This window comes from Nerophis ophidion, linkage group LG26 (genome assembly GCF_033978795.1).
Source record: "Nerophis ophidion isolate RoL-2023_Sa linkage group LG26, RoL_Noph_v1.0, whole genome shotgun sequence".
NCBI classification, from domain to species: domain Eukaryota; kingdom Metazoa; phylum Chordata; class Actinopteri; order Syngnathiformes; family Syngnathidae; genus Nerophis; species Nerophis ophidion.
In genome coordinates, this window is record NC_084636.1 from 35,950,302 (window position 1) to 35,976,697 (window position 26,396).

The 26,396-nt window shown below is 46.4% G+C and overlaps 1 protein-coding gene across 2 annotated transcripts in view; it reads right to left on the reverse strand.

Annotated features, from left to right (window-relative positions):
* The window catches only part of ephx4 (epoxide hydrolase 4), a 27,035-nt gene continuing 639 nt past the window's right edge, over positions 1-26,396 (reverse strand). The window contains exons 1-7 of one of the 2 annotated variants that reach the window (XM_061888183.1): positions 18,376-18,573; positions 17,042-17,127; positions 15,772-15,929; positions 11,547-11,675; positions 10,392-10,495; positions 7,159-7,307; positions 1-1,516 (exon numbers count right to left, since the gene is read on the reverse strand). In XM_061888183.1, the coding sequence (XP_061744167.1) occupies positions 1,276-1,516; positions 7,159-7,307; positions 10,392-10,495; positions 11,547-11,675; positions 15,772-15,929; positions 17,042-17,127; positions 18,376-18,573 (1,065 nt within the window). In that variant the 3' untranslated portion in view covers positions 1-1,275. Of the gene's footprint in view, positions 1,517-7,158; positions 7,308-10,391; positions 10,496-11,546; positions 11,676-15,771; positions 15,930-17,041; positions 17,128-18,375; positions 18,574-26,396 lie in introns of those variants that run through there. The other variant, XM_061888182.1, reaches the window with a different exon arrangement.

Here is a 26,396-nt window from a genome sequence, read left to right on the forward strand (position 1 = left end):
TGTAAGAAAAATATGGTTTTAATCACAAAAGCAATAATTTTGTTTTGAGTGTAAAGAAAAGAGAAATGAGTCTAGTCTTGTACAGCTAGACCTGGATATGATGATCCTGGATCACACCTCCCCCTCTAGACTCACTGCATGACATGACCTGCACTGATGATACACACACACACACACACACACACACACACACACACACACGCCTCCAGTGTCAATTGCCCTACAGAAAACATTTTTTTTTAATGGCAAAAAGACTAAATATGCAATATTTTTCCCAAAACAATTTTCAGCCTTAAATAGATCAATAATTCAAAACATTGTTTTTGATTCATTATTATTTTTTGGACAATGACAGATTAAGAAAAAAAACATCGGATTTAAAAGGTCTTGGAGCTATAAAAAGGTTTTCAGTCATTAGTGTTAAAAATAAGACAGTATTTGATATTATTTCAGTCCCCCCTTGAATATTATAGATCCCATCAGATCTATCCATTGACATGTAGTTCATTATTTGTGACATTTTATGTCCCTTCTGTCAAAACCCTTTTTAATAAGATAAACACAAAATATGCAATATTTTCCTCCAGAAAATGTTCAAAGTCTAATATTTGATGTGAAGTCATTGGAGCCTTAAATAGGTTCATCATTGATTTTGATACATTATTATTTTTTGGACAATGACATTTAAAAAAACAAAACCTCCCACTAAAAAACATGCATAATATATTTATCATATTATAAGATCTAATATAGATTTTTGGAGCTATGTCAGCTGTGTTATTAGAGTCAACATTGCAACCTTTTTCTTGTCACAATTCACCTTTAAGGTGTGGATTCAAACTGAGGATGAAGTCCAGGAGCAGACATGACACCACAACTCCTTATATGGCCATCTTTCAAACAGTCCTATCTATAACTTAACATCTATTTGCATGTTTGTTTTGAAGTATTTATTTATAACTTCACATTTGTATCCTTGTTTTAAACAATCTTATTTATAACTTCACATTTGTATCCTTGTTTTAAACAATCTTATTTATAACTTCTAACATCTGGCGTTTGATGTGATTCCTTCGCAGAGAAAGAGGAAGGGTTGTCAAACAGCAAGTGTGTTTATTTATAAAAATCAAAATGTTCTACTTCCATGTGAGGGAGATAGAAAACAATGAAAGAAAAGACCTGAAAAAGGGGGCGTGGCCTGGTGAGACAGGAAGTGAGAAGTGATCAAAAATGGAAGCGTTCACCGTGTCTGAAGTGTGCTTGGATCCCGCCACCTCAGTTCCTGTGGCCCTTGCGGCCCTCGCCCTCCTTGAGGAACGTCCACATGAGCGTGTTGACGATGTCAGGCTGGTCCTGCTGCAGCCAGTGGCTCGCCCCGGAAATGACGTTGAGCCGGAAGTGGTTCTTGATGTACAGGCGACACGCCTCCGCCATTTCCTGCTCTAGGAAAGCGTCGCGCTCGCCCCACAGCAGCAGCACCGGGGATCGAACGTAGCGCCGTCTTAGCGGGAGAGAGCTGCAACACAAGCACCCCATCATTACCTCGCAAAAAACACCTATCAGGGACCCCTAGTGACTGTGGCACCACGTAAGCTAGTAGGGGCCAACATAAACAGGAGTATCAGGGACTTCAAGTGACTGTGACACCACGTATGCTAGTAGGGGCCAACATAAACAGGCCTATCAGGGACCCCTAGTGACTGTGACACCACGTAAGCTAGTAGGGGCCAACATAAACAGGCCTATCAGGGACCCCTAGTGACTGTGGCACCACGTAAACTAGTAGGGGCCAACATAAACAGGCCGATCAGGGACCCCTAATGACTGTGACACCAGGTAGGCTAGTAGGGGCCAACATAAACAGGCGTATCAGGGACCTCTGGTGACTGTGACACCACGTACGCTAGTAGGGGCCAACATAAACAGGAGTATCAGGGACTTCAAGTGACTGTGACACCACGTATGCTAGTAGGGGCCAACATAAACAGGAGTATCAGGGACTTCAAGTGACTGTGACACCACGTATGCTAGTAGGGGCCAACATAAAAAGGCGTATCAGGGACCCCTAGTGACTGTGACATTACATACGTTAGTAGGGGCCAACATAAACAGGCTTATCAGAGACCCCTAGTGACTGTGACACCACATACAGTACGTTAGTACGGGCCAACATAAACAGGCGTACCAGGGACTTCAAGTGACTGTGGCACCACGTAAGCTTGTAGGGGCCAACAGGCCTATCAGGGACCTCTAGTGACTGTGACACCATGTAAGCTAGTAGGGGCCAACATAAACAGGCCTATCAGGGACCCCTAGTGACTGTGGCACCACGTAAGCTAGTAGGGGCCAACATAAACAGGAGTATCAGGGACCTCTAGTGACTGTGACACCACGTATGCTAGTAGGGGCCAACATAAACAGGCGTATCAGGAACCTCTGGTGACTGTGACACCACGTACGCTAGTAGGGGCCAACATAAACAGGCCTATCAGGGACCCCTAGTGACTGTGACACCACATACAGTACGTTAGTACGGGCCAACATAAACAGGCGTACCAGGGACTTCAAGTGACTGTGGCACCACGTAAGCTTGTAGGGGCCAACAGGCCTATCAGGGACCTCTAGTGACTGTGACACCATGTAAGCTAGTAGGGGCCAACATAAACAGGCCTATCAGGGACCCCTAGTGACTGTGGCACCACGTAAGCTAGTAGGGGCCAACATAAACAGGAGTATCAGGGACCTCTAGTGACTGTGACACCATGTAAGCTAGTAGGGGCCAACATAAACAGGCCTAACAGGGACTTCAAGTGACTGTGGCACCACGTAAGCTTGTAGGGGCCAACAGGCCTATCAGGGACCTCTAGTGACTGTGACACCATGTAAGCTAGTAGGGGCCAACATAAACAGGCCTATCAGGGACCCCTAGTGACTGTGGCACCACGTAAGCTAGTAGGGGCCAACATAAACAGGAGTATCAGGGACCTCTAGTGACTGTGACACCACGTATGCTAGTAGGGGCCAACATAAACAGGCCTAACAGGGACTTCAAGTGACTGTGGCACCACGTAAGCTTGTAGGGGCCAACAGGCCTATCAGGGACCTCTAGTGACTGTGACACCATGTAAGCTAGTAGGGGCCAACATAAACAGGCCTATCAGGGACCCCTAGTGACTGTGGCACCACGTAAGCTAGTAGGGGCCAAAATAAACAGGAGTATCAGGGACCTCTAGTGACTGTGACACCACGTATGCTAGTAGGGGCCAACATAAACAGGCGTATCAGGAACCTCTGGTGACTGTGACACCACGTACGCTAGTAGGGGCCAACATAAACAGGCCTATCAGGGACCCCTAGTGACTGTGACACCACATACAGTACGTTAGTACGGGCCAACATAAACAGGCGTACCAGGGACTTCAAGTGACTGTGGCACCACGTAAGCTTGTAGGGGCCAACAGGCCTATCAGGGACCTCTAGTGACTGTGACACCATGTAAGCTAGTAGGGGCCAACATAAACAGGCCTATCAGGGACCCCTAGTGACTGTGGCACCACGTAAGCTAGTAGGGGCCAACATAAACAGGCGTATCAGGGACTTCAAGTGACTGTGGCACCACGTAAGCTAGTAGGGGCCAACATAAACAGGAGTATCAGGGACCTCTAGTGACTGTGACACCATGTAAGCTAGTAGGGGCCAACATAAACAGGCCTAACAGGGACTTCAAGTGACTGTGGCACCACGTAAGCTTGTAGGGGCCAACAGGCCTATCAGGGACCTCTAGTGACTGTGACACCATGTAAGCTAGTAGGGGCCAACATAAACAGGCCTATCAGGGACCCCTAGTGACTGTGGCACCACGTAAGCTAGTAGGGGCCAACATAAACAGGAGTATCAGGGACCTCTAGTGACTGTGACACCATGTAAGCTAGTAGGGGCCAACATAAACAGGCCTATCAGGGACTCCTAGTGGCTGTGGCACCACGTAAGCTAGTAGGGGCGAACATAAACAGGCGTATCAGGGACTTCAAGTGACTGTGGCACCACGTAAGCTAGTAGGGGCCAACATAAACAGGCGTATCAGGGACCCCTAGTGACTGTGACACCACGTAAGCTAGTAGGGGCCAACATAAACAGGCGTATCAGGGACCTCTAGTGACTGTGGCACCACGTAAGCTAGTAGGGGCCAACATAAACAGGCCTATCAGGGACCCCTAGTGACTGTGACACCACGTAAGCTAGTAGGGGCCAACATAAACAGGCGTACCAGGGACTTCAAGTGACTGTGGCACCACGTAAGCTTGTAGGGGCCAACAGGCCTATCAGGGACCTCTAGTGACTGTGACACCATGTAAGCTAGTAGGGGCCAACATAAACAGGAGTATCAGGGACCCCTAGTGACTGTGGCACCACGTAAGCTAGTAGGGGCCAACATAAACAGGCGTATCAGGGACTTCAAGTGACTGTGGCACCACGTAAGCTTGTAGGGGCCAACAGGCCTATCAGGGACCTCTAGTGACTGTGACACCATGTAAGCTAGTAGGGGCCAACATAAACAGGCCTATCAGGGACCCCTAGTGACTGTGGCACCACGTAAGCTAGTAGGGGCCAACATAAACAGGAGTATCAGGGACCTCTAGTGACTGTGACACCATGTAAGCTAGTAGGGGCCAACATAAACAGGCCTATCAGGGACTCCTAGTGGCTGTGGCACCACGTAAGCTAGTAGGGGCGAACATAAACAGGCGTATCAGGGACTTCAAGTGACTGTGGCACCACGTAAGCTAGTAGGGGCCAACATAAACAGGCGTATCAGGGACCCCTAGTGACTGTGACACCACGTAAGCTAGTAGGGGCCAACATAAACAGGCGTATCAGGGACCTCTAGTGACTGTGGCACCACGTAAGCTAGTAGGGGCCAACATAAACAGGCGTATCAGGGACCTCTAGTGACTGTGACACCACGTAAGCTAGTAGGGGCCAACATAAACAGGCCTATCAGGGACCCCTAGTGACTGTGACACCACGTAAGCTAGTAGGGGCCAACATAAACAGGCGTATCAGGGACCCCTAGTGACTGTGGCACCACGTAAGCTAGTAGGGGCCAACATAAACAGGTGTATCAGGGACCCCTAGTGACTGTGACACCACGTAAGCTAGTAGGGGCCAACATAAACAGGCGTATCAGGGACCCCTAGTGACTGTGGCACCACGTAAGCTAGTAGGGGCCAACATAAACAGGAGTATCAGGGACCCCTAGTGACTGTGACACCACGTAAGCTAGTAGGGGCCAACATAAACAGGCCTATCAGGGACCTCTAGTGACTGTGACACCATGTAAGCTAGTAAGGGCCAACATAAACAGGCCTAACAGGGACCTCTAGTGACTGTGACACCACGTACGCTAGTAGGGGCCAACATAAACAGGCGTATCAGGGACCCCTAGTGACTGTGACACCACGTAAGCTAGTAGGGGCCAACATAAACAGGCCTAACAGGGACCCCTAGTGACTGTGACACCACGTAAGCTAGTAGGGGCCAACATAAACAGGCGTATCAGGGACCTCTAGTGACTGTGACACCACGTACGCTAGTAGGGGCCAACATAAACAGGCCTATCAGGGACCTCTAGTGACTGTGACACCACGTAAGCTAGTAGGGGCCAACATAAACAGGCCTAACAGGGACCCCTAGTGACTGTGACACCACGTAAGCTAGTAGGGGCCAACATAAACAAGCCTAACAGGGACTCCTAGTGACTGTGACACCACTAACCCCAGTACAGTGGTTCTCAAATGGGGGTACTTGAAGGTATGCCAAGGGGTACGTGAGATTTTTTTCAAATATTCTAAAAATAGCAACAATTCAAAAATCCTTTATAAATACATTTATTGAATAATACTTCAACAAAATATGAATGTGAGTTCATAAACTGTGAGAAAAAATGCAATATTCAGTGTTGACAGCTAGATTTTTTTGTGGACATGTTCCATAAATATTGATGTTAAAGATTTCTTTTTTTGTGAAGAAATGTTTAGAAGTAAGTTGATGAATCCAGATGGATCTCTATTACAATCCCCAAAGAGGACACTTTAAGTTGATGATTACTTCTATGTGGAGAAATCTGTATTTATAATTGAATCACTTATTTATTTTTTGACAAGTTTTTACTCATTTTTATATCTTTTTTTACAAATAGTTCAAGAAAAAAACACTACAAATGAACAATATTTTGCACTGTTATACAATTTAATAAATCAGAAACTGATGACATAGTGCTGTATTTTACTTCATCCATTTTTTTTCAACCAAAAATGCTTTGCTCTGATTAGGGGGTACTTGAATTAAAAACATGTTCACAGGGGGTACATCACTGAAAAAAGGTTGAGAACTACTGTGCTAGTAGACGCTAGAAGAATGGACTGTAAGAAGATGCTAGAAGAATGGAGTTTAAGAAGATGCTAGAAGAATGGAGTGTAAGAAGATGCTAGAAGAATGGAGTGTAAGAAGATGCTAGAAGAATGGAGTTTAAGAAGATGCTAGAAGAATGGAGTGTAAGAAGATGCTAGAAGAATGGAGTTTAAGAAGATGCTAGAAGAATGGAGTGTAAGAAGATGCTAGAAGAATGGAGTGTAAGAAGATGCTAGAAGAATGGAGTGTAAGAAGATGCTAGAAGAATGGAGTGTAAGAAGATGCTAGAAGAATGGAGTTTAAGAAGATGCTAGAAGAATGGAGTGTAAGAAGATGCTAGAAGAATGGAGTGTAAGAAGATGCTAGAAGAATGGAGTGTAAGAAGATGCTAGAAGAATGGAGTGTAAGAAGATGCTAGAAGAATGGAGTTTAAGAAGATGCTAGAAGAATGGAGTGTAAGAAGATGCTAGAAGAATGGAGTGTAAGAAGATGCTAGAAGAATGGAGTGTAAGAAGATGCTAGAAGAATGGAGTGTAAGAAGATGCTAGAAGAATGGAGTGTAAGAAGATGCTAGAAGAATGGAGTGTAAGAAGATGCTAGAAGAATGGAGTGTAAGAAGATGCTAGAAGAATGGAGTGTAAGAAGATGCTAGAAGAATGGAGTGTAAGAAGATGCTAGAAGAATGGAGTGTAAGAAGATGCTAGAAGAATGGAGTGTAAGAAGATGCTAGAAGAATGGAGTGTGTACCTGAAAACGTTCCTGTAGTAGTTGAGTGCGGCAGTCAGAGCTCCGGGCTGAGAAAGTGTATACAAGTACGCTTCAAGCTCCTCCCCCGTCAGACACTTTCCCTTCCGGCTCATTCCGCTGCTGCGGCTGGTGAAGAGGGCCTTGAGGGCCTGTGGGAGGAAAACAACAACAAAACCCAGCCTTGAGTCAGCCACGACACTGAGGGACAGGAAGTGGACTTCTTGCTGCCTTACATGGATGGTGACCATATGTAATCCTCATTTCAATTGACACAAGTATTGGGACACCAACAGGAAGTGGAAGGGCTAGAACAGCGCGGCCCATAGCACAATTTTTAGCATTCTACTGTTAACATGCTGGCTTTTTTGCAGGTACACACCTCGGCATCAAATACTTGACTAATGATACCTGTTAGCATGCTAACCCCCCCGTTAATTGATGGAATTGTTTTTTCCCCACTAATGCAGTTACGGTATGTGGGACTGCTCTAGGGCCTTGATGTGGCGGCTGTAGGCGACCCAGGTTCACAGCTGTAGAGGAGGGTAGTGAGGCACATAGTTTGATGGACACAGACCTTTGTGTGGAGATGGAGGTTCTTGTTGTGGAAGACCCGAGGCCTGAGTCTCCCAAAAGCTGCCACTGCCTGCTTGATCCTGTTCTGGACCTCACTATCAACAGTGTTGTCACTAGAAAGAATGCTCCCCAGGTATCTGAAGGATGGAACATTTGCTATTTGTTCTCCAGAAACAGTGAAGGGAGGTGATGTAGATGGCTTGTTGGAGCTCCACTGGCAGACTACTTCCGTCTTGCTGGTGTTGACGGTCAGTCCCATCCTGCTGTACGCTCTCACCGCAGCAGCATCAATGGATTAACGTGGACTTAAACAAGTTGAAAAAAACGTATTGGGGTGTTACCATTTAGTGGTCAATTGTACGGAATATGTACTGTACTGTGCAATCTACTAATAAAAGTTTCAATCAATCAATCAAAGCAAGAAGAGACTGGTGGTCTGTGAGATACAAGAACACAGTCATCTGCGTACAGCATCTCAACAATTCTCTACCTCTGCAGTTTGGTGGCAGCCCGAAGCCTCCTGATATTAAAAAGGTTGCCATCTGGACAAAAGTCCACTGTCACACCGCTGGTGTCCTCAATCTCCTTGTGGAGAATCTTGGTAACACATAGCAAGAACATGTTGAAAAGCACTGGTGCCTTACTCCTGTGTGTACAGGGAAGGAGGCAGACTCTTGACCTCCTATGGTCACTCCAGCAGTCATTCCATCATGATGTTAACAAACTTAATGGCACAGCCAAACTTGAGGAAGACTTCCCATAGAAGTTCTCTCCGAACAGTGTCCAAGGCTTTGGAGAGGTAAACAAAGGCCATGAATAGGTCCTGATGTTGTTCCCTACATTTGTCCTGCAGCTGTCTAGCTGTGAAAATCATGTCCACTGTGCTCCTCCTCTTTCTAGACCTGCACTGTGATTCAGGCAGAATGTTATTAATCAGCCTCTGGGGCATCACTTAACCGGCAACAGCAAGGAGTGAAATGGCCCTACTGTTGCCACAGACAGCTTTGTCACTCTTGTTCTTGTAAATAGTGACAACAATGTGGGACGTTCTCTTCAGCCCAGACCATTGTGATCTACCGGTGCAATGCTCTTGTGCAGAAGTATCCTCCTTACTTCAGTAGTTCAGCCGGGATGTTATCATCACCGGGGGATTTGTTGTTTTTGAGCTGAACGGACCTCCAGGAAAGTTGGGGGCTCGTCCAGATTGTGCATGACGGGAAGTGTAGGCAGTGGATCCAGAAGAGTGGGGTCTGCATTAGATTCCTGACTCAACAGGGTGCTAAATCTCAGCAGGATGCAAGGTTGGTCCTTCAAGGCTGACAGGCCATCTGCTGTTTTCAGGGCAGTGAGGCAGCGGTTTGTTGGGCCGTTGGTCTTCTGGACAGCAGTGTAAAAGTTGTGCATGTCATTTTTATCCACAAAGGTTTGGATTCCATGTGCCTCTTTTCTCCACCACTCATTCTGCATCCTCCTAACAGCCCTAGAGGATGTTAAAGGAATTGTCATCACGGCACGGCCTCAATATTGTAGACCGGATGAAAATCTGAGAATATTATCCGCAGGAGATTTCTGGGAGAGACACTGAAATCCGGAAACCTCGCGGAAAAATCGGGGGAGTCGGCAAGTATGCAGCTGAGCCACATCAGAGTAAGCAAAGAGCTGCATGCGGCTCCGGAGCTGAGGGTTGCCGGCACCCTGTTTATGGGGATCTGGCAGAGAGCCTCATCAAGTGACTGGTAGAAGGAATCCTTGACCTCCCTCTCAGATGGCAGGGTCGGTGCATAAGCACTGAGAAGTGAGCAAGGGGATACGGAGAGTCATTAGTCTCTAACTAATGCCGACAGGTGTTTCCATGAGTCTTGGCAGCAGTTGTTGTCCTTCTGAGGTGAGGGGTAGCCTTTCCAGAAGAATGTATAGCCCATACCTTCCTCAGTTAGAGAGCCTTCATCCAGGATCCTGGTCTCACTCAGGGCTGCAATCTCAATGTTGTAGTGATTGAGCTCTGCAGCCACCGAGGCAGTTCTCCTGTCAGGTCTGTCAGAAGTGCCGTACGAGTCCAGGAGAGTCCTTACGTTCCATGTTGCCAGTTTCAAGTTGCACCATTTTCTAGTTTTATTTCGACCGCAGGTATATGGAATGGCCCGATAGGTGCGGTATCCTATCCAGGCGAGATTGAGTGGGCAATTTTTAGGCCACCTTCTCTAGGCCCGTCCTCAATTAAAGTGAGCATTGCCGTCCCTAGATAAGGCTGCTCAAACACACAGGGGTCTGCTGAACACAGCTTCCACTCAACCCAGCTCTTAGCGACCTATACCCTCTTCTGCTGCCGTGCAGGGTTCTAGCTTAGAGCTTCTGGTCCATTCAAACCTGCTCCCGTCCCCGTAAGACTTCAACCAGATGTAAGTCCAGGTACTGTTCACCATGGTCAGAAGTGGGTACCTGCGCAAAAAGATATTTAAGTGCCAGAGGAGGTGCACTTTCTCCAGTAGCACTATCTTTACCACAATGAGGTAAACCCGGTGGTGTGGGTGAGCCCATGTGTACCTGTATGTGTGTACACACACACACACATACAGGTACACACCTACCTGGAAGTCGTGGATGGAGAAGATGAGTTCAGGGACACATACAGGTACACTAATGTACAGGTACACACTTACCTGGAAGTCGTGGATGGAGAAGATGAGTTCAGGGAGTCGAGGCAGTTGGAAGAAGAAGAAATGTCTGCACTTCCACATCTGACTGGGATGACACACGGCATAATCTGAACAGGAAGATAGACTTCACTTCAATACTAACTACACACAACTTTACTTCAATACTAACTACACACAACTTCACTTCAATACTAACTACACACAACTTCACTTCAATACTAACTACACACAACTTTACTTCAATACTAACTACACACAACTTTACTTCAATACTAACTACACACAACTTCACTTCAATACTAACTACACACAACTTTACTTCAATACTAACTACACACAACTTTACTTCAATACTAACTACACACAACTTCACTTCAATACTAACTACACACAACTTTACTTCAATACTAACTACACACAACTTTACTTCAATACTAAGTACACACAACTTTACTTCAATACTAACTACACACAACTTTACTTCAATACTAACTACACACAACTTCACTTCAAGACTAACTACACACAACCTACTCACAACACATACACACACAGAGATGTAACCTAACAGAGAGAGATAACGTAACAGAGATGTAATACAACAGACAGATGTAAATCGGTAGAAATAAAATATGATCCATAAAATAAAAGGTATAATGTGTGAGACGCCAGCACCAATCAAAGATGAGAGTGAACATCATGAAGTTGTGAGAAGTAAAAGTCGAACGGTGTGCTTGACTACTATGACTTTTTGGTAACTGGCAGAAGGACAGAAGTGAGTCTTTTTAGGAAGAAGATATAGTTCCACTGTACATTATGGCATAATCACTTCAACATCAAGTGTTGTGTTTCTTTTAGTTTGGCCATGCCTGCTGAAGTCCTTAAAGACATGAATTGATTAACATGGACCCTCACTTAAACAAGTTGAAAAACTTATTGGGGTGTTACCATTTAGTGGTCAATTGTACGGAATATGTACTGCACTGTGCAATCTACTAATGAAAATTTCAATCAATTCAATCAAAAACAAACACACGCGCCTGCTAAAGTCCTTAAAGGGACACACACAGACACACACACAGACACACACACACACACACACACACACACACACACACACAGACACACACGCCTGCTAAAGTCCTTAAAGGGACACACCTGCGTAGACGGAGGGGTGAGGGCAGTTTAAGACGATGAGCTTGGTCACCATCTCTGGATAGTCCATGGCAAACAACCAGGCCAGCATCCCACCCCAGTCGTGACCCACCAGGAAGCAGCGGTTGTAGCCTGCAAGACGGGACGGGGGGAAAAGAGAAGAGTACAAGAAAAAGAGGAATGAAAGAAAAAAAAATGGAGAGAAATAGAAAATAAGGTAGAAATGAGAAAAGATTAAAAGAGACAGTAACCAGGGACGAATACAAGAAGAAGTATAACAAAAAGGGAAGATGAAAATGGACAGGAAGGAAAGAAAAGATGAACAGGGAGGAATAAAAAAAAAGGTGAGAATAAATTAAAAAGGAAGGAGACAAGAAACCAAAGAATACAAGAAAGGTAAGATTGAAAAAAAAAGAAAGGGAGAATGTGGAAAAAGAGATAGAGTAGGAAGGAAAGAAGGGGAGAGATAAAGAGACAAAAAGGAAGGAGGAATACAAGAAACGGAATGAAGAAAATCAAAGTCCAGAGGAACAGAAATGTGAATGGAGGAACACAAAGATGGTAAGAAGGAAACAAAAAAAAGGAAGGAGAAAAAGAGCAGTAAAGGAAGGAGGAAGAGAGAGAGCAATAAAGTAAGGAGCAATACACAAAAGTTAGGAAGGAAACAAAAGGAAATTCATGTTGAAGAGAAATAAAGTAAGGGGGGAAACGGAAGGATGACAAGAGGAAAGGAAGGATGAAAAGACAAAAGAAAGGAGAAAAAGGAGGAATACAAAAAGGTAGGAAGGGAACAAAAAGAAAGGATAAAAAAGAAGGAAAAGAGATGAAAAGAGGAATTCAAGAAAGGTAGAATTTTATGAAAAGAAAACAAAGAATGAAAAGAGGCAGGAAGGAAACAAAAAAAAGAAGACAAAGTAGGGAAGGAAATGTAGGAACGAAACAAACGATAAAAAGAAACAAAAATGAAATGGAGGAAAATATAAAACAGGGACAGAAAAGAAGGTGGAAACGAGATTAAAAAAACAGAAAAGAAGGAGTTAGAGGAAAAAAATAGAAAGGAAGGCAGAACAGAGACAAAAAATGGACAGAAAAGGAGGAAAAGAGAAAAAGAGACAAAATTAATGAGAAAATAGATTAAAAAGAGACAGGAAGGAAGGAGGAAAAGAGATTAAAAAGACAGAAAGGAAGGCGGAAAAGAGATAAAAAAAAGAGACAGAAAGGAAGGAGGAAAAGAGATAAAAGAGACAGGAAGGAAGGAGGAAAAGAGATAAAAGAGACAGAAAGGAAGGAGGAAAAGAGATATAATAAAGAGACAGAAAGGAAGGGGGAAAAGCAGGAAGATGAAAAAAGAGAAATAAGTTGATGTCTTTATTGTGATGATAGTTTTATGTATTTATTTAACTCACGTTCATGTTCAATGAATACATTGGATGGATGACATCACTGTAGTCGCCATGGTGACTACAGTGATGGAGACTCTACAGGGACGGTGACTTTACAGTGACTACAGTGAGGGTGACTCTACAGTGATGGTGCACTGTGATGACTACAATGACAGTGACTCTCAGTGACGGGGAGTACACAATGAGGGTGACACAACAGTGAGGGTGACACAACAGTGAGGGTGACACAACAGTGAGGGTGACACAATAGTGAGGGTGACACAATAGTGAGGGTGACACAACAGTGAGGGTGACACAACAGTGAGGGTGACTCTACAGTGATGGTGCACTGTAATGACTACAATGACAGTGACTCTCAGTGACGGGGAGTACACAATGAGGGTGACACAACAGTGAGGGTGACACAACAGTGAGGGTGACACAACAGTGAGGGTGACACAACAGTGAGGGTGACACAACAGTGAGGGTGACACAATAGTGAGGGTGACACAATAGTGAGGGTGACACAACAGTGAGGGTGACACAATAGTGAGGGTGACACAACAGTGAGGGTGACACAACAGTGAGGGTGACACAACAGTGAGGGTGACACAATAGTGAGGGTGACACAATAGTGAGGGTGACACAACAGTGAGGGTGACACAACAGTGAGGGTGACACAACAGTGAGGGTGACACAACAGTGAGGGTGACACAATAGTGAGGGTGACACAATAGTGAGGGTGACACAATAGTGAGGGTGACACAACAGTGAGGGTGACACAACAGTGAGGGTGACACAACAGTGAGGGTGACACAACAGTGAGGGTGACACAATAGTGAGGGTGACACAATAGTGAGGGTGACACAATAGTGAGGGTGACACAATAGTGAGGGTGACACAACAGTGAGGGTGACACAACAGTGAGGGTGACACAACAGTGAGGGTGACACAATAGTGAGGGTGACACAATAGTGAGGGTGACACAACAGTGAGGGTGACACAACAGTGAGGGTGACACAACAGTGAGGGTGACACAACAGTGAGGGTGACAACAGTGACGGGGAGTATATAGTGAGGGTGACACTACAGTGACGGGGAGTATATAGTGAGGGTGACACAACAGTGACGGGGAGTATATAGTGAGGGTGACACAACAGTGACGGGGAGTATATAGTGAGGGTGACACAACAGTGACGGGGAGTATATAGTGAAGGTGACACAACAGTGACGGGGAGTATATAGTGAGGGTGACTCTACAGTGACGGGGAGTATATAGTGAGGGTGACACAACAGTCAGGGAGTATATAGTGAGGGTGACACTACAGTGACGGGGAGTATATAGTGAGGGTGACACTACAGTGACGGGGAGTATATAGTGAGGGTGACACAACAGTGACGGGGAGTATATAGTGAGGGTGACACAATAGTGACGGGGAGTATATAGTGAGGGTGACACAACAGTGACGGGGAGTATATAGTGAGGGTGACACAACAGTGACGGGGAGTATATAGTGAGGGTGACACAACAGTGACGGGGAGTATATAGTGAGGGTGACACAACAGTGACGGGGAGTATATAGTGAGGGTGACACAACAGTGACGGGGAGTATATAGTGAGGGTGACTCTACAGTGACGGGGAGTATATAGTGAGGGTGACACAACAGTGACGGGGAGTATATAGTGAGGGTGACACAACAGTGACGGGGAGTATATAGTGAGGGTGACACAACAGTGACGGGGAGTATATAGTGAGGGTGACACAACAGTGACGGGGAGTATATAGTGAGGGTGACACAACAGTGACGGGGAGTATATAGTGAGGGTGACACAACAGTGACGGGGAGTATATAGTGAGGGTGACACAACAGTGACGGGGAGTATATAGTGAGGGTGACACAACAGTGACGGGGAGTATATAGTGAGGGTGACACAACAGTGACGGGGAGTATATAGTGAGGGTGACACAACAGTGACGGGGAGTATATAGTGAGGGTGACACAACAGTGACGGGGAGTATATAGTGAGGGTGACACAACAGTGACGGGGAGTATATAGTGAGGGTGACACAACAGTGACGGGGAGTATATAGTGAGGGTGACACAACAGTGACGGGGAGTATATAGTGAGGGTGACACAACAGTGACGGGGAGTATATAGTGAGGGTGACACAACAGTGACGGGGAGTATATAGTGAGGGTGACACAACAGTGACGGGGAGTATATAGTGAGGGTGACACAACAGTGACGGGGAGTATATAGTGAGGGTGACACAACAGTGACGGGGAGTATATAGTGAGGGTGACACAACAGTGACGGGGAGTATATAGTGAGGGTGACACAACAGTGACGGGGAGTATATAGTGAGGGTGACACAACAGTGACGGGGAGTATATAGTGAGGGTGACACAACAGTGACGGGGAGTATATAGTGAGGGTGACACAACAGTGACGGGGAGTATATAGTGAGGGTGACTCTACAGTGACGGGGAGTATATAGTGAGGGTGACACAACAGTGACGGGGAGTATATAGTGAGGGTGACACAACAGTGACGGGGAGTATATAGTGAGGGTGACACAACAGTGACGGGGAGTATATAGTGAGGGTGACACAACAGTGACGGGGAGTATATAGTGAGGGTGACACAACAGTGACGGGGAGTATATAGTGAGGGTGACACAACAGTGACGGGGAGTATATAGTGAGGGTGACACAACAGTGAGGGTGACACAATAGTGAGGGTGCACTGTAATGACTCCACAGTGAGGGTGACTACAGTAATGGATGAGTCTAAGCTGAGAGTGAGGGTGACTGACTGAGTCACAGAGGAGGTGTGTCCTCACCCAGGTGCTCCACCATGTCCTTAATGTCGGTCACCAGGTGGTCCGGGTGGTAGTTGTCCACGCCAGGCGGCAGGTCCGACTCGCCGTAGCCTCGCATGTCGACGGCGACCACGCGGAACTCGGTCTTGAACTCGCGCAGCTGGTGGCGCCACGAGAACCTGCGCGTCACCAATGATGGGTTATCGTCATGGCGACCACAGAACTTTGATCAAGTCTTTAAAGATCAATCAGGTGTGTGCAGGCAGCACAATACTGCCAAGTAGTTGTAATAATGATCATAACACAGTCACACAGCAGTACATAATACTGAACTTGGCTGCCAAGTAGTTGTAATAATCATCATAACAGTCACACAGGAGTACATAATACTGAACTTGGCTGCCAAGTAGTTGTAATAATGATCATAACACAGTCACACAGGAGTACATAATACTGAACTTGGCTGCCAAGTAGTTGTAATAATCATCATAACACAGTCACACAGTAGTACATAATACTGAACTTGGCTGCCAAGTAGTTGTAATAATCATCATAACACAGTCACACAGGAGTACATAATACTGAACTTGGCTGCCAAGTAGTTGTAATAATCATCATAACACAGTCACACAGGAGTACATAATACTGAACTTGGCTGCCAAGTAGTTGTAATAATCATCATAACAGTCACACAGGAGTACATAATACTGAACTTGGCTGCCAAGTAGTTGTAATAATCATCATAACAGTCACACAGGAGTACATAATACTGAACTTGGCTGCCAAGTAGTTGTAATAATCATCATAACAGTCACACAGGAGTACATAATACTGAACTTGGCTGCCAAGTAGTTGTAATAATCATCATAACACAGTCACACAGGAGTACATAATACTGAACTTGGCTGCCAAGTAGTTGTAATAATCATCATAACACAGTCACACAGTAGTACATAATACTGAACTTGGCTGCCAAGTAGTTGTAATAATGATCAGAGAACGCAGAGTGAATATGTGTAGTGCATGTGTCAGAGAGCCAAGAGCAACCCAGACTTTCTTCTGGTGATGCCCACACACCATGATGGCAGTGATGAGTCACAATGTGAGCTCCTCACAAATCATCATGGCTGCTGAGTGGAGATCACACTCAGACAGGACTTGACAACCGCTGTGATCCATGAGGGTCTCTATCCTATCAGGATTTGTTGCCCTCAAGGACTTCCCTGCTGAGCAAGAACCCCAAAGAGAATCCAAGTCTCCTGCACTCTAAAACAATCATGTGCTCACCTACCAGAACTCAGGGAAGCCGTGCAAGAAGAGCATGAGAGGTTTGCCCCTCTCGCCCGCCGCCACGTAGTGAAACCTGAGACCCGAGTCCTGTGAGGAGACAAGATGGACACTGAGTGCACCTCATGACCACCGCAGGGGGAAACATCCTTCACACTTTTCTCACATTTTATTATGGGACAGCCAAAATGCAATCATTTAATTTTGGTCCTCAAAATTCTACACACAATACCCCATCATGACAATGTGTACAAATGTTCATGAGTATTCACAGACTTTGTCCATTCTTTGTTGATGCACCATGCCACACCTCTCTTTGGACACTTTCAACTATTCCTCTTTGCAGCATCTCGAGAGCTGCATCAGGTTCATCCTGGATGTCTCCGTACATTGCTGCATTCATCTTTCCCTCTATCCTGACAAGTCTACCAGTTCCTGCCGCTGAAAACCATCCCCACATCATGATTCTGCCACCACTGTAGGGATGCTTTTGGTCTGCTTTCTTCCAAACAGTTCGCCTGACATTCACGTCAAAGACTTCAGTCTTTGTCTGGTCAGACCAGAGAATTGGTTTCTGCTGGTCTGAGAGTCTTTCAGGTGCAAACTTTTTTATTTTTTTACTGAGAAACGGCTTTCTAAAGCCACAGAATGGGTGGGTGATATATTGAAAATAATAATGTCCCTCCAAGTGTACTAGGGGGGTGATGTATTGAACATATATCACTATCACTCCAAGGGTACTTAAGTGTACTAGGGGGTCCATCCATCCATTTTCTACCGCTTATTCCGTTTTGGGGTCGCGGGGGGCGCTGGCGCCTATCTCAGCTACAATCGGGGTGATGTATTGAAAAATATCACTATCACTCCAAGGGTACTTAAGTGTACTAGGGGGGTGATGTATTGAAAACATGTCATCACTTTTTTTCTTTTACAAATTATCTTTACAAATCATTTTTATACATTGATTTTTCCCACGCTGAATTTTAAAGTACTGTAAATGGATGGATGGATATATTTTAGCAAAGTGAATTTCTTGAAGCGGATCTTAAAAACACATACTTTGATTTGACAAAACAAGTTGAGTTGTATAAATAGATGTTTGCTAATGAGGCGCCAGATGAATTCCGTTACGTCATAATAACCTTCCTGTCTAAACGTGAGCGTCTCATCAGCACGTGACCTAATGAGGTGGAAAGCTTTTAGTCACGTGACAACACGTCGAGCCGCTGCGCGTGCACGGCGGCGCCAAAACCAAAACACGCGTCAGACCCCGCGCACGCGATCACGACGCCAGCACACGCGCGTCCACGCCACCAAAGCCACGTGCACGCGCCTCACCTTGATGCGCACGTAGCAGTGCGTGCCCAAGGACGTGTCGTGCAGACACGCCGGAGGACTTTGGCGCAGCGTCCACTGGAAGGTGGCCGTCGGCCGCAAGATGGCGCTCCAGCACAGCTTCAGCAGCGCGGCGGCGGCACACAGCGCGCACAGCACGCACGCCGCACACCGGTACACGCACACTCGCAGTCCCGCCATCTTACTCTTAACTCTTCCTCTTCCTCTTCCTCTTCCCTGCGCCCCGACCACGTCTGGCACACAGCGAGGGAGGGAGCGGGGTGCAGAGGCAGAGAGGGAGCGAGGGAGGGAGGGAGGGAGGAAGGGAGGGAGGAAGGAAAGAAGGGAGGGAGGGAGAGAGGAAAGGCGGGAGGAAGGACAGATGGGAGTGAGGGATGGATGGAGGGAGGAAGGAAGGGAGCGAGGGAGGAAAGAATGGAGGCAGGATAAGGTGGAGAGGAAAGAAGTGAGCAAGGGAGGGACAAAAGAAGGGAGGAAGGAAGGGAGCGAGGGAGGGAAAAAAGAAGGGAGGAAGGAAGGGAGCGAGGGAGGAAAGAAAGGAGCAAGGGAAGGAGGAAAGAAAGGAGGAAGGATAGGAGAGAGGAAAGACGGGAAGAAGGAAAGAAGGGAGCGAGGGATGGATGGAGGGAGGAAGGGAGCGAGGAAGGAAAGAATGGAGGCAGGATAAGGTGGAGAGGAAAGAAGTGAGCAAGGGAGAGAAGAAAGAAGGGAGGAAGGAAAGGAGCAAGGGAGGGACAAAAGAAGGGAGGAAGGAAGGGAGCAAGGGAGGGAAAAAAGAAGGGAGGAAGGAAGGGAGCGAGGGAGGAAAGAAAGGAGCAAGGGAAGGAGGAAAGAAAGGAGGAAGGATAGGAGAGAGGAAAGACGGGAGGAAGGAAAGAAGGGAGCGAGGGATGGATGGAGGGAGGAAGGAAGGGAGCGAGGGAGGAAAGAATGGAGGCAGGATAAGGTGGAGAGGAAAGAAGTGAGCAAGGGAGAGAAGAAAGAAGGGAGGAAGGAAAGGAGCAAGGGAGGGACAAAAGAAGGGAGGAAGGAAGGGAGCGAGGGAGGGAAAAAAGAAAGGAGGAAGGAAGGGAGCGAGGGAGGAAAGAAAGGAGCAAGGGAAGGAGGAAAGAAAGGAGGAAGGATAGGAGAGAGGAAAGACGGGAAGAAGGAAAGAAGGGAGCGAGGGATGGATGGAGGGAGGAAGGGAGCGAGGAAGGAAAGAAGGGTGCGAGGGATGGATGGAGGGAGGAAGGAAGGGAGCGAGGGAGGAAAGAATGGAGGCAGGATAAGGTGGAGAGGAAAGAAGTGAGCAAGGGAGAGAAGAAAGAAGGGAGGAAGGAAAGGAGCAAGGGAGGGACAAAAGAAGGGAGGAAGGAAGGGAGCGAGGGAGGGAAAAAAGAAGGGAGGAAGGAAGGGAGCGAGGGAGGAAAGAAAGGAGCAAGGGAAGGAGGAAAGAAAGGAGGAAGGATAGGAGAGAGGAAAGACGGGAAGAAGGAAAGAAGGGAGCGAGGGATGGATGGAGGGAGGAAGGGAGCGAGGAAGGAAAGAAGGGTGCGAGGGATGGATGGAGGGAGGAAGGAAGGGAGCGAGGGAGGAAAGAATGGAGGCAGGATAAGGTGGAGAGGAAAGAAGTGAGCAAGGGAGAGAAGAAAGAAGGGAGGAAGGAAAGGAGCAAGGGAGGGACAAAAGAAGGGAGGAAGGAAGGGAGCAAGGGAGGGAAAAAAGAAGGGAGGAAGGAAGGGAGCGAGGGAGGAAAGAAAGGAGCAAGGGAAGGAGGAAAGAAAGGAGGAAGGATAGGAGAGAGGAAAGACGGGAGGAAGGAAAGAAGGGAGCGAGGGATGGATGGAGGGAGGAAGGGAGCGAGGAAGGAAAGAAGGGTGTGAGGGATGGATGGAGGGAGGAAGGGAGCGAGGAAGGAAAGAAGGGTGCGAGGGATGGATGGAGGGAGGAAGGGAGCGAGGGAGGATAAGGGAGAGAGGAAAGAAGGGAGGAAGGGAGGGAGCGAGTAAAGAAGGGAGGAAGGAAGGGAGCGAGGGAGGGGAAAAAAAGAAGGGAGGAAGGAAGGGAGCGAGGGAGGAAAGAAAGGAGCAAGGGAGGGAGGAAAGAATGGAGGAAGGATAAGGGAGCGAGGGAGGAAAGAATGGAGGAAGGATAAGTGAGAGAGGAAAGAAGGGAGCAAGGGAGAGAAGAAGGGAGGAAGGAAGGGAGTGAGGGAGGGAGAAAGGAAAGGAGCAAGGGAGGGATGAAAGAAAGGAGAAAGGGAGCGAGGAAAGAAGGAAGGGACCGAAGGAGGAAAGAAAGGAGCAACAGAGGGAGGAAAGAAGGGAGGAAGGAAGGGAGCGAGGGAGGAAAGAAGGGAGGAAAGACGGGAGGGAGGTAGGAAGGATAAGGGAGCGAGGAAAGAAGGGAGCAAGGGAGAGAGGAAAGAACAGAGCGAGAGAGGGAGGAAAGAAGGGAGGAAGGGAGGGAGCGAGGGAGGGAGGAAAGAAGGGAGTAAGGAAGGGAGCGAGGAAAGAAGGGAGGAAGGAACGGAGCGAGGGAGGGAAAAAAAGAAGGGAGGAAGGAAGGGAGTGAGGGAGGAAAGAAAGGAGCAAGGGAGGGAGGAAAGAATGGAGGAAGGATAAGGGAGCGAGGGAGGAAAGAATGGAGGAAGGATAAGGGAGAGAGGAAAGAAGGGAGCAAGGGAGAGAAGAAGGGAGGAAGGAAGGGAGCGAGGGAGGGAGAAAAGAAAGGAGCAAGGGAGGGATGAAAGAAAGGAGGAAGGTAGGGAGCGAGGAAAGAAGGAAGGGACCGAAGGAGGAAAGAAAGGAGCAACAGAGGGAGGAAAGAAGGGAGCGAGGGAGGAAAGAAGGGAGCGAGGGAGGAAAGAAGGAAGGAAAGACAGGAGGGAGGTAGGAAGGATAAGGGATCGAGGAAAGAAGGGAGCAAGGGAGAGAGGAAAGAAGGGAGCGAGGGAGGAAAGAAGGGAGGGAGGTAGGAAGGATAAGGGAGCGAGGAAAGAAGGGAGCAAGGGAGAGAGGAAAGAAGAGAGCGAGGGAGGGAGGAAAGAAGTCGATTGCTGCAACAAAAGCTGGCACAAGTGGCAAAAATAGAGTGAGAAAGTTGAGGAATGCTCATCAAAGACTTATTTGGAACATCCCACAGGTGTGCAGGCTAATTGGGAACAGGTGGGTGCCATGATTGGCTATAAAAGCAGCTTCCATGAAAAGCTCACTCATTCACAAAGAAGGACGGGCGAGGGTCACCACTTTGTCAACAAATCCCTGAGCAAATTGTTTAAGAACAACATTTCTCAACAAGGAATTTAGGTCCATAACATCACCAAAAGGTTGAGAGAATGTGGAGAAATCACTGCACGTAAGCCATGGTATTACACACCACCCATCCCCCAAGGATCGAAATGCCACCTCAGTGTAAAAGGTATCACCACATGAGCTCAGGAACACTTCATAAAACCACCGTCAGTAACTACAGTTGGTCGCTACATCTGTAAGGGCAAGTTGAAACTTTACTATGCAAAGCCAAAGCCATTTATCAACAACACCCGGAAACGCTTCGCTGGGCCCGGTCTCATTATAGATGGACTGATGCAAAAAGGAAAAGTGTTCTGTGGTCTGACAAGCCCACATTTCAAATTGTTTTTGGAAACTGTGGAGCAAAGAGGAAAAGAACCATGTGGACTGTTCTAGGGTGAAAGTGTTGTAGTCAGCATGTGTGATGGTATGGGGGTGTATTAGTGATTGTTGTAGGGTGAAAGTGTTGTAGTCAGCATGTGTGATGGTATGGGGGTGTATTAGTGATTGTTGTAGGGTGAAAGTGTTGTAGTCAGCATGTGTGATGGTATGGGGGTGTATTAGTGATTGTTGTAGGGTGAAAGTGTTGTAGGCAGCATGTGTGATGGTATGGGGGTGTATTAGTGATTGTTGTAGGGTGAAAGTGTGGTAGTCAGCATGTGTGATGGTATGGGGGTGTATTAGTGATTGTTGTAGGGTGAAAGTGTGGTAGTCAGCATGTGTGATGGTATGGGGGTGTATTAGTGATTGTTGTAGGGTGAAAGTGTTGTAGTCAGCATGTGTGATGGTATGGGGGTGTATTAGTGATTGTTGTAGGGTGAAAGTGTGGTAGTCAGCATGTGTGATGGTATGGGGGTGTATTAGTGATTGTTGTAGGGTGAAAGTGTGGTAGTCAGCATGTGTGATGGTATGGGGGTGTATTAGTGATTGTTGTAGGGTGAAAGTGTGGTAGGCAGCATGTGTGATGGTATGGGGGTGTATTAGTGATTGTTGTAGGGTGAAAGTGTTGTAGTCAGCATGTGTGATGGTATGGGGGTGTATTAGTGATTGTTGTAGGGTGAAAGTGTTGTAGTCAGCATGTGTGATGGTATGGGGGTGTATTAGTGATTGTTGTAGGGTGAAAGTGTTCTAGGCAGCATGTGTGATGGTATGGGGGTGTATTAGTGATTGTTGTAGGGTGAAAGTGTTGTAGTCAGCATGTGTGATGGTATGGGGGTGTATTAGTGATTGTTGTAGGGTGAAAGTGTGGTAGTCAGCATGTGTGATGGTATGGGGGTGTATTAGTGATTGTTGTAGGGTGAAAGTGTTGTAGTCAGCATGTGTGATGGTATGGGGGTGTATTAGTGATTGTTGTAGGGTGAAAGTGTTGTAGTCAGCATGTGTGATGGTATGGGGGTGTATTAGTGATTGTTGTAGGGTGAAAGTGTTGTAGGCAGCATGTGTGATGGTATGGGGGTGTATTAGTGATTGTTGTAGGGTGAAAGTGTGGTAGTCAGCATGTGTGATGGTATGGGGGTGTATTAGTGATTGTTGTAGGGTGAAAGTGTGGTAGTCAGCATGTGTGATGGTATGGGGGTGTATTAGTGATTGTTGTAGGGTGAAAGTGTTGTAGTCAGCATGTGTGATGGTATGGGGGTGTATTAGTGATTGTTGTAGGGTGAAAGTGTGGTAGTCAGCATGTGTGATGGTATGGGGGTGTATTAGTGATTGTTGTAGGGTGAAAGTGTGGTAGTCAGCATGTGTGATGGTATGGGGGTGTATTAGTGATTGTTGTAGGGTGAAAGTGTGGTAGGCAGCATGTGTGATGGTATGGGGGTGTATTAGTGATTGTTGTAGGGTGAAAGTGTTGTAGTCAGCATGTGTGATGGTATGGGGGTGTATTAGTGATTGTTGTAGGGTGAAAGTGTTGTAGTCAGCATGTGTGATGGTATGGGGGTGTATTAGTGATTGTTGTAGGGTGAAAGTGTTCTAGGCAGCATGTGTGATGGTATGGGGGTGTATTAGTGATTGTTGTAGGGTGAAAGTGTTGTAGTCAGCATGTGTGATGGTATGGGGGTGTATTAGTGATTGTTGTAGGGTGAAAGTGTGGTAGTCAGCATGTGTGATGGTATGGGGGTGTATTAGTGATTGTTGTAGGGTGAAAGTGTTGTAGTCAGCATGTGTGATGGTATGGGGGTGTATTAGTGATTGTTGTAGGGTGAAAGTGTGGTAGTCAGCATGTGTGATGGTATGGGGGTGTATTAGTGATTGTTGTAGGGTGAAAGTGTTGTAGTCAGCATGTGTGATGGTATGGGGGTGTATTAGTGATTGTTGTAGGGTGAAAGTGTGGTAGTCAGCATGTGTGATGGTATGGGGGTGTATTAGTGATTGTTGTAGGGTGAAAGTGTTGTAGTCAGCATGTGTGATGGTATGGGGGTGTATTAGTGATTGTTGTAGGGTGAAAGTGTGGTAGTCAGCATGTGTGATGGTATGGGGGTGTATTAGTGATTGTTGTAGGGTGAAAGTGTTGTAGTCAGCATGTGTGATGGTATGGGGGTGTATTAGTGATTGTTGTAGGGTGAAAGTGTTCTAGGCAGCATGTGTGATGGTATGGGGGTGTATTAGTGATTGTTGTAGGGTGAAAGTGTAAAAGTCAGCATGTGTGATGGTATGGGGGTGTATTAGTGATTGTTGTAGGGTGAAAGTGTTGTAGTCAGCATGTGTGATGGTATGGGGGTGTATTAGTGATTGTTGTAGGGTGAAAGTGTTGTAGTCAGCATGTGTGATGGTATGGGGGTGTATTAGTGATTGTTCTAGGGTGAAAGTGTTGTAGTCAGCATGTGTGATGGTATGGGGGTGTATTAGTGATTGTTGTAGGGTGAAAGTGTTGTAGTCAGCATGTGTGATGGTATGGGGGTGTATTAGTGATTGTTGTAGGGTGAAAGTGTTGTAGTCAGCATGTGTGATGGTATGGGGGTGTATTAGTGATTGTTCTAGGGTGAAAGTGTTGTAGTCAGCATGTGTGATGGTATGGGGGTGTATTAGTGATTGTTGTAGGGTGAAAGTGTTGTAGTCAGCATGTGTGATGGTATGGGGGTGTATTAGTGATTGTTGTAGGGTGAAAGTGTGGTAGTCAGCATGTGTGATGGTATGGGGGTGTATTAGTGATTGTTGTAGGGTGAAAGTGTTGTAGTCAGCATGTGTGATGGTATGGGGGTGTATTAGTGATTGTTGTAGGGTGAAAGTGTTCTAGGCAGCATGTGTGATGGTATGGGGGTGTATTAGTGATTGTTGTAGGGTGAAAGTGTTGTAGGCAGCATGTGTGATGGTATGGGGGTGTATTAGTGATTGTTGTAGGGTGAAAGTGTTGTAGTCAGCATGTGTGATGGTATGGGGGTGTATTAGTGATTGTTGTAGGGTGAAAGTGTTGTAGTCAGCATGTGTGATGGTATGGGGGTGTATTAGTGATTGTTGTAGGGTGAAAGTGTTGTAGTCAGCATGTGTGATGGTATGGGGGTGTATTAGTGATTGTTGTAGGGTGAAAGTGTTCTAGGCAGCATGTGTGATGGTATGGGGGTGTATTAGTGATTGTTGTAGGGTGAAAGTGTCCTAGGCAGCATGTGTGATGGTATGGGGGTGTATTAGTGATTGTTGTAGGGTGAAAGTGTTGTAGTCAGCATGTGTGATGGTATGGGGGTGTATTAGTGATTGTTGTAGGGTGAAAGTGTTGTAGTCAGCATGTGTGATGGTATGGGGGTGTATTAGTGATTGTTGTAGGGTGAAAGTGTTGTAGTCAGCATGTGTGATGGTATGGGGGTGTATTAGTGATTGTTGTAGGGTGAAAGTGTTGTAGTCAGCATGTGTGATGGTATGGGGGTGTATTAGTGATTGTTGTAGGGTGAAAGTGTTGTAGTCAGCATGTGTGATGGTATGGGGGTGTATTAGTGATTGTTGTAGGGTGAAAGTGTTGTAGTCAGCATGTGTGATGGTATGGGGGTGTATTAGTGATTGTTGTAGGGTGAAAGTGTTGTAGTCAGCATGTGTGATGGTATGGGGGTGTATTAGTGATTGTTGTAGGGTGAAAGTGTTCTAGTCAGCATGTGTGATGGTATGGGGGTGTATTAGTGATTGTTGTAGGGTGAAAGTGTTCTAGTCAGCATGTGTGATGGTATGGGGGTGTATTAGTGATTGTTGTAGGGTGAAAGTGTTGTAGTCAGCATGTGTGATGGTATGGGGGTGTATTAGTGATTGTTGTAGGGTGAAAGTGTTGTAGTCAGCATGTGTGATGGTATGGGGGTGTATTAGTGATTGTTGTAGGGTGAAAGTGTTGTAGTCAGCATGTGTGATGGTATGGGGGTGTATTAGTGATTGTTGTAGGGTGAAAGTGTTCTAGTCAGCATGTGTGATGGTATGGGGGTGTATTAGTGAACAAGACATGGGTAACTTACACATGTGTGATGGTATGGGGGTGTATTAGTGAACAAGACATGACTAACTTACACATGTGTGATGGTATGGGGGTGTATTAGTGAACAAGACATGGGTAACTTACACATGTGTGATGGTATGGGGGTGTATTAGTGAACAAGACATGACTAACTTACACATGTGTGATGGTATGGGGGTGTATTAGTGAACAAGACATGACTAACTTACACATGTGTGATGGTATGGGGGTGTATTAGTGAACAAGACATGACTAACTTACACATGTGTGAAGGCAGCATTAATGCTGAAAGGTACAAACAG